The sequence below is a fragment of the Callionymus lyra genome, chromosome 4 (genome assembly GCF_982586985.1).
Source record: "Callionymus lyra chromosome 4, fCalLyr1.hap1.1, whole genome shotgun sequence".
In the NCBI taxonomy this organism is placed as follows: Eukaryota; Metazoa; Chordata; class Actinopteri; order Syngnathiformes; family Callionymidae; genus Callionymus; species Callionymus lyra.
In genome coordinates this window covers 32906847-32919892 of record NC_141821.1, presented here as the reverse complement: position 1 = coordinate 32919892, position 13046 = coordinate 32906847, and the positions used below count along the sequence as shown (strand labels likewise).

The 13046-nt window shown below is 38.0% G+C and overlaps 1 protein-coding gene across 4 annotated transcripts; it reads left to right on the top strand.

Annotated features, from left to right (window-relative positions):
• The first annotated feature begins 3 nt into the window (after positions 1 to 3).
• sec22c (SEC22 homolog C, vesicle trafficking protein) lies at positions 4 to 3808 on the top strand. Of its 4 annotated transcripts, XM_087789896.1 has the most exons (9): positions 4 to 85; positions 159 to 238; positions 319 to 391; positions 945 to 1156; positions 1251 to 1414; positions 1497 to 1676; positions 1742 to 1860; positions 2400 to 2465; positions 2541 to 3808. In XM_087789896.1, the coding sequence occupies exons 4-9, from the start codon at positions 975 to 977 to the stop codon at positions 2739 to 2741; spliced, it is 912 nt and encodes a 303-aa protein (XP_087646022.1). In that variant the 5' UTR covers positions 4 to 85; positions 159 to 238; positions 319 to 391; positions 945 to 974; the 3' UTR covers positions 2742 to 3808. The 4 variants fall into 4 exon arrangements, with proteins under 4 accessions (XP_087646022.1, XP_087646020.1, XP_087646021.1 ...); XM_087789894.1 differs by lacking the exon at positions 319 to 391; XM_087789895.1 differs by having other exon boundaries at positions 27 to 238.
• Positions 3809 to 13046: the final 9238 nt, after the last annotated feature.

Sequence of the window (13046 nt, the reverse complement as noted above, 5' to 3'; positions counted from 1 at the left end):
AGATATGTTGTGGTGTTGTTGTACGAGGAAGAAGTTAGCTTGTTTGCTAATTGTGATCTGAACACATATTGGTGTACACTGACGTGTAAGATCGTGTGTGTTTGACTCGATTTTCACCTTAATTTATTTTGTATCTTATGTAAATTTGGGTTTCGTAGATCTATCTGGATTAAGAACAATGTCGTAGTAAGAACAACTGAGACTCAACAAGGTGCACCATGAAACCCTTAGTACAGAGGTAAGGCGCAAAATGTTCTAAAGCTTATTTACCTTATCTAGTATTTAATATTTATTTAAATATACACAAAATGTGTACAGCGAAGTAGAAGAAGTAGGCACCAGATGGAGATGCGAAATGTGCACCTGCTAAACTTGGAGATCCAACAAAGAGGTCTGTCTTGGTTTCAATGTTGAGTCGAGATGTTTCTTACAACAACTTCATAATATTTGATAAACGTGTTTGTGGTTTACTGTACCTTCATACAATAAACTAAAGCGACTGTAGACGTTTCATAAATATACTAACCATATTATTAGTTTATATAAGTCTTGTAATTGGCGCAAGTGTGCAGCCTACTCCCATCGGTATGTGTGAATGGCTGTAAAAAGCACTACCGAATTTCCCCTCGTGGGACTAATAAGGGATTCTAATTCATACCCCAACATGTGTATTTGGTGTATTTTGTTCGCCTGTGTGAGTGCGTGTGTGTCTAATGTAAATTATATTCAACTTCATAGTGCAAAACGATAATTAATAGGTAAAAAAGACTTAAAACATTAAAATGCATAATAAAGATGCTGTAATATTGAATCCTAGATTCTGTACAAGCAAGGTTAAATGTCTTTGACCATCCACAGGGGGAATGAAAAATGTCACTTAAAGCAACATTGGTTTTCCACAAGTCCATTAAAATAAATACCTTGTTTTTGTCTTCATTTCTCAGGCTTTTCCTTTTCCATGGATCCAGACGATCATGTCTCTGATCCTGTTTGCCTTTGTTGCTCGGGTCAGGGATGGACTCCCCCTCTCAGCCTCCACCGACTTCCAACATAATCGAGAGCTGCAAGAGAGGAAGCAGCAGCTCCGGACCATCAGCAGGGCTCTGGCCCGGTTTCCTGACCGAGCAGCTGTCAGAGGGCAGGAGCTCAATATTTAGTAAGAACCAAATAATCCTAATAGTAGCTTTATGACACTGCTAGATCAAGATGTGTTTGTTATAGAATGCTCATTGCTCTCTCTACCTCGTCAGCTTTGTCACATCAGATGGTGTTTCATACATGAGCGTGTGTCACAACATCCTCCCTGCTGCCAAGGCCTTCTGCTTCTTAGAAGATCTACGCTGGGAGTTCACAGCATGTTACAATCCCGCTGCTGTCACCTCAGCAGCCCGGCCATATCCATTTTTAGAATTTGGTTCGTAAACTTGAAGCATGGAATTCTTAGTCTTATTCAAATATGTGTCATACAGGAGAACCCTAAACTGTCTCATTTGTAGATGGAACCTTACAGAAGCTGAAGCAACAGTATGAAGATCATTGTGGTCCAGCTCTGGAGATCACGTTGACAGAAGTCCAGGAGGATTTATTGTTGAATCCAGCACAGATTCTAACTTTGGAGGATGTGGAGTTAACAAACGGCACTGCTAATGGACATTTGGAAAATTCGGCTGCAACTGGTGAGAGTTGTGACAAGCAGTGGTAGTGAGACAAGTCTTACCTGGTTGAACTTACTCTACCACAGGTCATAATGCAAAACTTGAAAGAGTGACAGCACCTGGAATCCTATCCCTGGTCCTTAATATCATGTGTGCGTCTTTGAACATGATCCGTGGGGTACATCTTCTGGAATATACGTTCAAGGTGATGTTTTTTGCTTTATTTCAGGATTTAGTATTTCATATTCCCAATGTTCTGTCACGTTCAGTTCTCACTCTTACAGTGATAGTTCACCCAAAATTCAAACTTCACTCATCAACTTCTACTAACCCTTATGTCGACCAAGGATTGGCTTTATTTTCAGAGCAATCTGGTCATTTTAAGAGTTATAGGCAAAAATATACATCTGTTTTAATGAAGCAATTGAAGCTCAGTATCCTTCGTCAAAAATGACACTTAAAAACATCCAAATACCTCGATTGATGTAACATCTATCTTGTATTGAAGGCTCGACATGAGGAATTGTTCGGCAAAAAGTTAAACAAGTCTATATAAGTGATAGGTTAACTTTAAAGAATTGTAAATACGTCTGTTCAAGAAATAATCAGCAGGAGGCGCTAAATACCCATAAAGTAAATGTACCACCAACTTAAATCCTGCATTATGTTTCCTTAAAGTAAGTGAATATACTGAGTGCTGCTTGTAATGTCTTATTTAGTAAAGTGTCTTTCTTTCTTCCACAGGATGATTACGAAGGAATGGGGAATGTCATGGCATTCTTTCTGGCATTTGTTTCATCTTTGTTACAAGTAAATTCATTTCCATAGTTTAATGTAAGCTTTAATACAAAGTGTCTCACATTCTGCGTCTGTCTGTCCCCTCAGTGTCACCTGTATCTCTTCTACGCCTGCCGGAAGACCGTCAAGGCTTTCATTCTGCTCGCCATGATCGTGCTGTGCAACATTCATCTGCTCGGCTTCAGAAATATCTGGCAGCTGGTGTTCCACGTATCAGTTGCTTCTCTTTCCACAGTCCTAATCCTCACCCGCAGAGTCCAAGATAAACCAAACGACTGTGGGGTATGAGAAAGGGTTTAGAAGTCAGGACCTCAACCATTGGATTAGCTTTTATTGTCAAAACAATTGAGCCCCCAATATTTTAAGGATAGTTTTGAGCTAGTTTTAGTTGCTGCATTTTGTTCTCGCAGCGAACTATTTAATATTCCTTGTCATGTTTGACGAGGAGTAATTACAAATGATTACTACTGAGGTTCTGAAGATGTATTGAAGGGCCGCTTGTTGCACTGCTTTGAAGTTATCAGAATGAAGAAATTGGACAAATACTTGTTTTTCAGTCAAAATATGGTTTAAGAGGTTTAAGAGGGTTTAATTGATTTTGATGTTTTTGTTGCTGACTCATGTTGTAGTGAATCACTTACATGACCATGTTTGCTAATTTCTCCTTAATTGGTGGTAAGCTTTTGAAATGTTGGATTGAAGTTATTGGACCAAATGATGGGTTGACGGGTTCACTTGTCTGCTCAGGAATGTGCAGAAACAATATTTGATTCATTGGCTTTCATTGAAGTCACAAGTTCATTTTAAAATGAACAAAAACGATATGAAGATCAGGACAAAGATTTTGGTTGTTCATTGTTTTTTATGAAGCGAGGTAAATAAGTCAATTATGTTGTGCAAACATGTGCTCTCCACTTTTATTTTGTATTTTTCTTTGGTCATTCCGTCCTTCACAAGAGGCATATTGAACACAGTGGCGCGCAGAAAGGCTTTTTAACAAGGTTTGCAAGGGTTTTGATTATAATATTAACATTGATATGTTATATTAAATGTTTATATGTCTTAATTTTTAAGAATTTCGATCTGATAAGAAGGCATTATTATACTTTGAAGTTTATTTTTTGTTACATTTTCCCCGCAATCTTCTTGAAATAGTGGGTATAAAATAATGGCTTTTTGTTTGTTGTTTCAATTTATTTCTCTATAAACTGGGCTGATTCTGTCAATTGAACATTCAAACCAGAAAAATTACCTTATTTTGCAATTAAATAAGTCTGTCACTGCCAAATATTCTGTTGAATAAACTCTGATGTTGGAATGTTGGTATTTTATAAATAAAGACAATTTTCTACTCATTGTGTTTTTTGTTTGTTGTGAAAACAAATCGTTTAAATAACATGTTAAGACCGAACTTGTGCTAAAGTATGTAAATATACCACCAGAGGGAGCACATTTACAATTTTGACGTTCTAGTCTTAGTAAATCCCTATGATGCTCATTCCGTTCAAAATCAAGATGACGTATTATTGCCTTAGTCCAGTGCGTCCAACATGGTCTTTGGAACAATGACAAAAATTCCTAACAGACAAAAAAGACAGATAGGAGGAGAACATGGAGCAAATCAACTGTTGACTTGCGAGTGTCCTGCAAATCTGCCAGCATTAGATTGTTAAGAAAAAGATAAACCTAAGATCATTCAATGATCTGACATATTTCCTGAGACCTGCTCACTATCATGGAAAACTTAGTTAAAACTTAATTCGGAGTGTTTCTTGCAGACCTTGAGACATGAGTGTAAATGTGCTGTCGTTGATGTTTCACACTCTTTATGAAGCGGACTCCACCGTGCGAGATGCTGACAAAAGACAAGGACACATGAACACAAACCAAAGGAAACAGTAGGAGAAGAACCACAACAGACGACACTGAATGGAATGAATCACTGGATTTTTGAAGAAGGAAATGAGTGGTTAAAATAAAATAAAAAATCTTATTAGCATGATATATGTATTGTTTTACCCATATGGAACAAACTTATATTGAAATATGCATGGTTATGTAAAATTCAATTTATTTAATATATTTTTTCTATTCAATCATATTACAAAATATTAGAAATGCAACCCACCTCTCTAAGACTTCATAACACTTCTGAAAGGTGCCGCAGAATGGCTGCCTTGATGCTTTGTTCTGTATTTCTATTGCTTTTATTTCAATTTCAATTTTTATTTCACATTATTTCATTCTTTATTCTGTACTGATACCACAAAATATTCCTATGTTGTGTTTACAACACTGGCAATACACGTTTATTATTCTGATAAAGACATATACTTCATTCATTTGGGTTTTTATTCACCATAACATACAATGTATGCAAAGCTTTCCAGAGTAATCATAAAATTCTAAACGTACATTCTCACTGTGGTATTTAATCAAAAGAAATGCCAAGGTAAGGGATCTTCTTTAATAACAGAAAAGTACTGTATATGTAAAAAAAACTGAAACACATATGAATATGTAAAGATAACTGAAACGTATATGTAACGTGCTTTTAATTTTTTTGTATGGATAAGAATTCTGGTACATAATAACCAACTGAGAAATTCTTAAAAAACCTTTCTTCACCTAAACACCTGGATAGAATGCATGTATAGACATTCTGTGGGAGATCGATCAGAACACAAATTCTGTTTACGGGCAACTAAATTGTAAATTTAAGTGTGTCTAAAACAGATCTTGGACACTCTATTGTACTCATTAGTATGTGTCTGTTTGTGCAAAACTCTCTTTTCATTGAAACATTTAGAAACTAGAAAATGTGCTTAAGCCCGGCCCACTGAAAACCTTTTATTTTTGGGAGATTAAACCATCGCGGATTGTCATCAATCCCAGAAATTAATATTAGAAAGGGTCTATTTTTCCACCATTGATGATCCCTGTGAGTAACAGAGCTGACTATTAAGTAGAACCCAATTTAATTCCTTGATAATACTGTCAGAACTAACTGTTACCTCCTCCCTCATGGCTATCATTTCCTCCCCAGATACACTTTTTCAATAACAAATCATTTTGGTTTAGGGCGTGAAAACATTCACACAGATTGTAACACAACTGATGCACTATCTTTGATGACGAATGTGAATTTCACTTGAACCTCATCCTTCAACAAAGGGGGGGGATGAAGGATAAGAGACTATACAGGCCCTTCTCAAAGAATTAGCATATTGTGATGAAGTTGATTATTTTCCATAATGTAATGATAATAATTGAACTTTCATATATTTTAGATTCATTGCACACCAACTGAAATATTTCAGGTCTTTTGTTGTTTTAATACTGATGATTTTGGCATACAGCTCAAGAAAACCCCAAATTCCCTCTCAAATTTCAAATTTCTCATCTCAAAAAATTAGCATATCATGAAAAGGTACTCTAAAGGAGCTCTTAACCTAATCATCTGAATCAACTAATTAACTCTAAACACCTGCAAAAGATTCCTGAGGCTTTTAAAAACTCCCAGCCTGGTTCATTACTCAAAACTGCAATCATGGGTAAGACTGCCGACCTGATGCTGTCCAGAAGGCCATCGTTGACACCCTCAAGCAAGAGGATAAGACACAGAAAGACATTTCTGAGCGAATAGGCTGTTCCCACAGTGCTGGATCAAGGCACCTCAGTGGGTAGTCTGTGGGAAGAAAAAAGTGTGGCAGAAAACGCTGCACAACCAGAAGAGTTGACCGGACCCTGAGGAGGATTGTGGAGAACGGCCGATTCCAGACCTTGGGGGACCTGCGGAAGCAGTGGACTGAGTCTGGAGTAGAAACATCCAGAGCCATCGCGCACAGGCGTGTGCAGGAAATGGGCTACAGGTGCCGCATTCCCCAGGTCAAGCCACTTTTGAACCAGAAACAGCGGCAGAAGCGCCTGACCTGGGCTACAGAGAAGCAGCACTGGACTGTTGCTCAGTGGTCCAAAGTCCTTTTTTCGGATGAAAGCAAATTTTGCATGTCATTCGGAAATCAAGGTGCCAGAGTCTGGAGGAAGACTGGGGAGAAGGAAATGCCAAAATGCCTGAAGTCCAGTGTCAAGTACCCACAGTCAGTGATGGTCTGGGGTGCCATGTCAGCTGCTGGTGTTGGTCCACTGTGTTTTATCAAAGGCAGGGTCAATGCAGCTAGCTATCAGGAGATTTTGGAGCACTCCATGCTTGCTGCTCACAGTGCCAAAACCACTAGTAAATGGTTTACTGACCATGGTATTACTGTGCTCAATTGGCCTGCCAACTCTCCTGACCTGAACCCCATAGAGAATCTGTGGGATATTGTGAAGAGGAAGTTGAGAGACACACGACCCAACAGTGTGGATGAGCTTAAGGCCGCTATCGAAGCATCCTGGGCCTCCATAACATCTCAGCAGTGCCACAGGCTGATGGCCTCCATGCCACGCCGCATTGAAGCAGTCATTTCTGCGAAAGGATTCCCGACCAAGTATTGAGTGCATAACTGAACAGAATTATTTGAAGTTTAACTTTTTTGTATTAAAAACACTTTTCTTTTATTGGTCGGATGAAATATGCTAATTCTTTGAGATAGGGATTTGGGGTTTTCTTGAGCTGTATGCCAAAATCATCAGTATTAAAACAACAAAAGACCTGAAATATTTCAGTTGGTGTGCAATGAATCTAAAATATATGAAAGTTCAATTATTATCATTACATTATGGAAAATAATCAACCTTATCACAATATGCTATTTTTTTGAGAAGGACCTGTATAGTCAAAGTTACCCGCTGGAATCTCTTGATCAGAGTCCTTAGAAGTACTAGTGAGCTGGGTCTGGTCTACAGATACCATTAGTGGAACTCTGTGCTCTTGTACTCAAGCCTATCCTGGGAGTGGACTTGCCAAAAGCTTTCCTGTGCATAAGAAATGTAAAAAATGCATTTTGAAACAGATTATAAAAGAAGAAACTATGGCAATATGTTACGACATAATTCAAGTTTGTAGGATCAGTACAGGAACTAGCATCTGGTGAGTCTCTACTGTTCTTTTTGTTGTATGTATTATGAATGTATTCATTATTATATGTTATGTATTTAAAATAAATAATGAAGTAGCAATTATATATGATTTATGTATGAATTGATGATGTATTCTTAAAATCAAATATGATTTCAAATGTGTCATGATTCTATAATATGTTCAATTAAGTCTACTGGTGCAGGGTAGAGTAACATCCTCTACAGACGTGGACGAGCACACTTTAAACGTGCGTCACTGTCTTGTTTGGATCAGATATTTATTGGGGAGGTTCCAAGGTCAGCAGCTGAAGTGATTCTTTTGGCTAAAGGTATTGGAAAGTGAAGTAGGTGATGGAGGTTGGGGCCAAAGGTCATAATTGTATAATGCATAAATAGAGAGCTTCAGTATTGACCGGATAAAGAGATGCTGTACATTTAGAAGAGTAATCTGCTGGTGTTGGTAACCGGGAGAGCAGGTCAGACATGAGATCAGGCTTCATGAAACCACTTCTGCCTTCAAATTCCTCTCTGATGGTCATGATGTTTTCCAAACACTCAGCTCACCCAGGTCACTGACGAACAGAATGAGAATTGCAGACTTCAGTTGATTTTCCTCTGCCCACAAACGTCTTCTCTTCTCTTTGGAGGTCAACCGGTGTCCTGGGTCTGGCCCAAGGACTCCACCCAGCTGGACATGCCGATGTCAGAATGACATGTTAGATATTCATCAAAAAGCAACAAAACCCATTGAAATAAACAAAATATATTATTATTAATTTAAATTATTATTAAAATATATTTTTAAACATTATTTTAAAGTAAGTAAATGTACAAACAAAGTAAAATAAATAGATTCATATCTGTGATTGAACTAAATGTATGAAAATAAATTGTATTCCTTTTAATTTGATTAATGTGGTTTATAGCTTAAAAACATTCAAACACACTTTTAAGACAAAGATGAGATCTATGACTGTTAAAATTAAGTGTAAGGAAAAACATAATAATTAAAAAATTATCATGATAAAAAGGTTCTAATGTTGCAGTGATTCGAGGCTAAATAAGAAACTTAAAGTTGCTCAAACAATCCACTCCTATAATAAGATCTTTACGCGCCAGATTATTTATTCAGGTATTTAATGTTATTGATCACGTGTCTTGATCATGTTACTATGTACAACATTGCGTGTAAATAAACATGTATATGTATATCTTGCATTTATATCTTTTTGGGTTCCAGAAAAAAAACAAATGCATCTTTACAACCATTTACCTCTTTAGAAAAGAGAGAAGATAAGCAAGCAGATGTAATTCTGGACTTTGATGGACTATGGGACGTACTGCATTTGAATTGAATCAATTATTCTATCAAAAATATTTCAAGTGTTTATTGATTTTCATTTTGGATGATTATTACCCCATGTATAATGAAAACCCCCTATTCAGCAGAAAATTAGAACAGTGTGAAAAGCTTCAATATTGAAGACACCTGGTGCAAAACTCTAATCTGCTCACAAACTCAAAACGCATTTCTCAGTCTAGTTATGTCGGCTACACAATCATGGGGAGGACTAGTGAACAGATGACCGATGACATTTAGCACGAGGAGGGCGAGACACAGAAGGTCATCGCTAAAAAGGGTTGGCTGTTCACAGAGCTCTGTGTCCAAGCAAATGAACAGAGAGGCGAAGGGGAGGAAAAGATGTGGTAAAAAGAATGGGAATAAGCAATAGTGATAACCGCACCCTGGGGAGGATTGTAAAACCAAACCCATTCAAAGATGTGGTCTACAGCTGGAGTCAGAGCTTCAAGAACTACCAGGCACAGCAATATATGCAAGACAAAGGTTTCAGCTGTCCTTCTGTCACATGATCCCAGTTAACTCAACATGAAGCGATACATTTGCTCCTCTAAGCAACAGAAACAAAAATTGATGTCGCAATCATCAAAATTAATTTTATTTTCTCATAAGACGTGTGGTTATTTGATCTCCGGAAACTCTACTGGGCCATAATAACCTCTGGTTATGAGCGGTTGTAATGGTGCGACCGTTGCCTTGATAACCAGTTCAAATGTTGATTTTATTTATTTCAAGTACTAATTATCTGATAATTGGATCCAAAATGAGCAGCAGGGATGAGGTGGTTTGAACCTTTCACCCGTCTCTCTATGCACTTGTCCGAAGAATGGCTGGACTGAAGAAGAATCAGGAGATGATGGAGGACTCAGCTGGTCACCAACAGTGGTGTCAGAGTGGATCTGACCTCTTAACACATCTGTCTCCCATACTGCAGGAAGTCTCAGGGGATTTTGAGCCTTTAAGGGTCAGCTCCACAGGGGCTCTGTGACACAATTTTAAACTCCTTTGTCTTAACCTGTTTCCAACGTGCTCACAAACAAAAAACAACTCTTTCTTTCAGCTTCCTGACTTTCTCAACATGAAAAATGTAATGGAAAAGGAAATGGGAAAGCCACTGATCCAGGGTTGAGACTTCAAGATGCTTGAAGATCTGAGCAATATGCATCTCAGCCACACAATAGTGGGGAAGTGGTTGGGTTTTTTAATGCAGACATGAGTCATGGGTACTATAGGTTTGTCTCCCAGTCACATGTGAGATCAAACATAATGTCATTGTCTAAGTGTGTATAGTACCGGTTAGACATGATTCAAAGTTGAGAAAAGCGCTTGTTTGACACTGTGTCTGGAGGAAAAATCTTGTTCTGTTTCAAGCAGACAAATAAAGCTAATCAAAAGTTCAACCAAAAAGTCTTCTGTGTTTCCTTCTCACAACTCGTTCACCCAGTTGGGACTCACTTCCACTCATTCTTCTCATCACTCTAACTGCCAACAGGTGCTACACCTCCTCATCCAATCACACCATCACAGCTCCTCCTATAGACCAATCGTCACTGACTGCCAAGTTTAAATCTGCGTCACCTGCTGTCTGTCGATCTTGCAGATGTGCGACACATCCTTCCTCCTCCCCTCTCACCTCCAGTCATGCTTCAAGCTGCAATCCTCGTCCTCGACAGGCTCACCGGATACAAGTGCTTTGTCCCAAATCGCATACTAGCGTACTCAAAGCTAGTATTTTTAGGGCGTAAGTGCGTCTCAATTCTTAGTATGTGAAATTGAGTGCGCCATACACACTAAATTGGCGTACTAAAACGCCCACAAAACTGAGTCTGGTTCGATGGACACCAAACGGCCGCCATCTTAGTGACGTTTTAAACGGAAGTTACATCATATATATATATATGCATATACTTACAGGTGCATTTTCAGCAGCAGTAGAAGGAGGACACGTCTTCGGTGCTGATACCAGCTTAAATATCTCACGACTATTTTGATTCTCATATTTTCTCTTTATTTCATTTTCCAAACTTGCAAAACGTGCTGCCAGCAGGTGTCGATAGCGTTCAAACAGCTGGTTAAAACATCGTTAAATATAAGTAGAAGAAGAAGCTGTCGCATCATTTCCTGTTAGTATGTAGAGTCAGTGTTTGATTTGAGACATACTATCTGTGGAGAATTTGCGTACTAATTAGTATGTACACTATCCTGATGCATACTTACTTCTAGACACGATTTGAGACACAGCAATGATCTCTAACCATCTAGACTACTCTGCTCCAACTTGTGATTTGCTGGGACCTGTTTTGCTTAGTTTAGTTGTTGATTAAATAATTTAAGTAAAAAATGATACATTTATCCAGGTTAATTCTTCTTTCTTTCGTTCTTCTTGGATTAATTTAGATAATTTTGATAAAACTTGTATCCGGTTCACCCTGCAGGAAAATATACCTTTTATTTTTAACCTTGATTTAAAGTTCTATCTCACTGCGAGAGCACAACATGTGCATTCTACCTATTTGTCACATGAATATTTAACCGGTGTCATGAATATTAAATATTGCTCAAAGGCAGAGCACCTGGCTCACAAGAGTCACAAAGAATCTAGATAAACTCCCTGTGCCTGACGGCTGCCCGAGTCTCAAGGCCTGTCTGTGCCATGGGATTCCTTTCATCACTTAATCCGTAATAAATAACAAATTACATTCATCATGTTGGCCACCACTTCCAGGGAAGCAATTCCACAACATTTTCACGCATTGTTGTGCCACTGGGAAGACTGCGGAATGCAGATTTTCACATCAAGGATCGAACTGATGAAAAACTGGACCTTTGAAGAAGCTGATTCAGACACATAAGTGAGATTCGTGCTGTTCTCGGCGCAGATTGTGTCTGATGAGCCCAGTAGGGGCTCTAAGGAATGACTTGAAGCAGCAAATGTCTGATAAGACACCTGGAGAAATGCATTTAAAGATCAAATCAAACAGCCTAAAAGTCTATTTGAAAAAAAGAACGATGCTAAGGAAATATAGTGATTAAAGTAACAAGAGTTGAAACTATCTTCTGAGAACATCAGAGCAAGTTTAGTTATTTATTATTTCATCTTAATTAAAAAAATGAATTCATTTGAAAACGCTTCCTTACAAGTTAATATTGTTCAATGTGTTCAGGAGATATATTTTAGACACATAACTGCGTAACTAAGAAGAGGATAAAGAGTGTGTCTGTCACACTGTCTGACCAACCGTTATCAAAGTGCTCTACGTTTCTGAAGCTGCTGATTATTTTCAATTACCACAGGCAAGTTCTTTCAAAACTTCTTTGCTTTAACTTAATCAAAGACCTGTGGAGACTCTTAATTATTTCAAGATGTTTTGCAATTCCCTGAGCGTCAGCACAAACTTTCACATTTGTGCTGACGCTCAGGGAATTGTCATTTCTCAGTTGAATACAGAAGCAGTCGACAGAATAGCATCCACAGCCGCTTCATCCTCAACTTATGTGTCAAAGCTGGTCTAGACGTGTGACTCATTTTTCCCTTATAAATGAAAAGATCCGTTGCAGGGTTGGACAGACACTCAGCCTCCACCGGAGTGGACTTGAGAACCTAAAACAAGGTTGTTCTACACTGCAGCTCTGGCAGACTTCAACTCTTGTTTTACAGCTGGAGATGAGTCGTCCGATTATCTAATGGTCCCCTTCCTATACTGTGACTGTGTGACCGTCGAGGCAGAAAACAGAAGCAAAGAAGCCTTAACATGATTAAGAAACAATATTGAAATGAGTTGAACAAAATAGGTGATCAATCACTATATGATACATCATTAAATGTATTTTTTATATAACATATGTTTAAAGATTCTTAATATGCCCTATATATATAAAGAAAATATTTTGCAATGATATGTTGCAATGAGTGAATGCATTAATTATTCAAAATTTAAATTATTATAAAATTCGGAAATATGACATTTTTCTTGTTTGATTTGGTTAAATGAGAAATGCTTACATGCAGAAAAAGGTCTGAAACGGTGAGCTTGTAAAGGTTTGATCCTCTGCATCCCAAATCGTTTGAATTTTCTGGAAGAGCAAATAGCAGGAAGCATTTGTTGGTTTTGGAGTCATCAATTAATATCATGATGTTTTTGAACTGTTGGAGGAAAATGAAGTACCTAGAGGAAACAACAAAACTGAAAATATAAGACTTTATCCAAAAG

Bases quoted from the DNA above. Each gene is read 5' to 3' on its own strand.
- sec22c (XM_087789894.1), top strand. From the start codon at position 975: ATGTCTCTGATCCTGTTTGCCTTTGTTGCTCGGGTCAGGGATGGACTC. The intron at 1,157-1,250 runs GTAAGAACCAAA...CTACCTCGTCAG, and splicing joins GGGCAGGAGCTCAATATTTA to CTTTGTCACATCAGATGGTG. The intron at 2,466-2,540 runs GTAAATTCATTT...CTGTCCCCTCAG, and splicing joins TTGTTTCATCTTTGTTACAA to TGTCACCTGTATCTCTTCTA.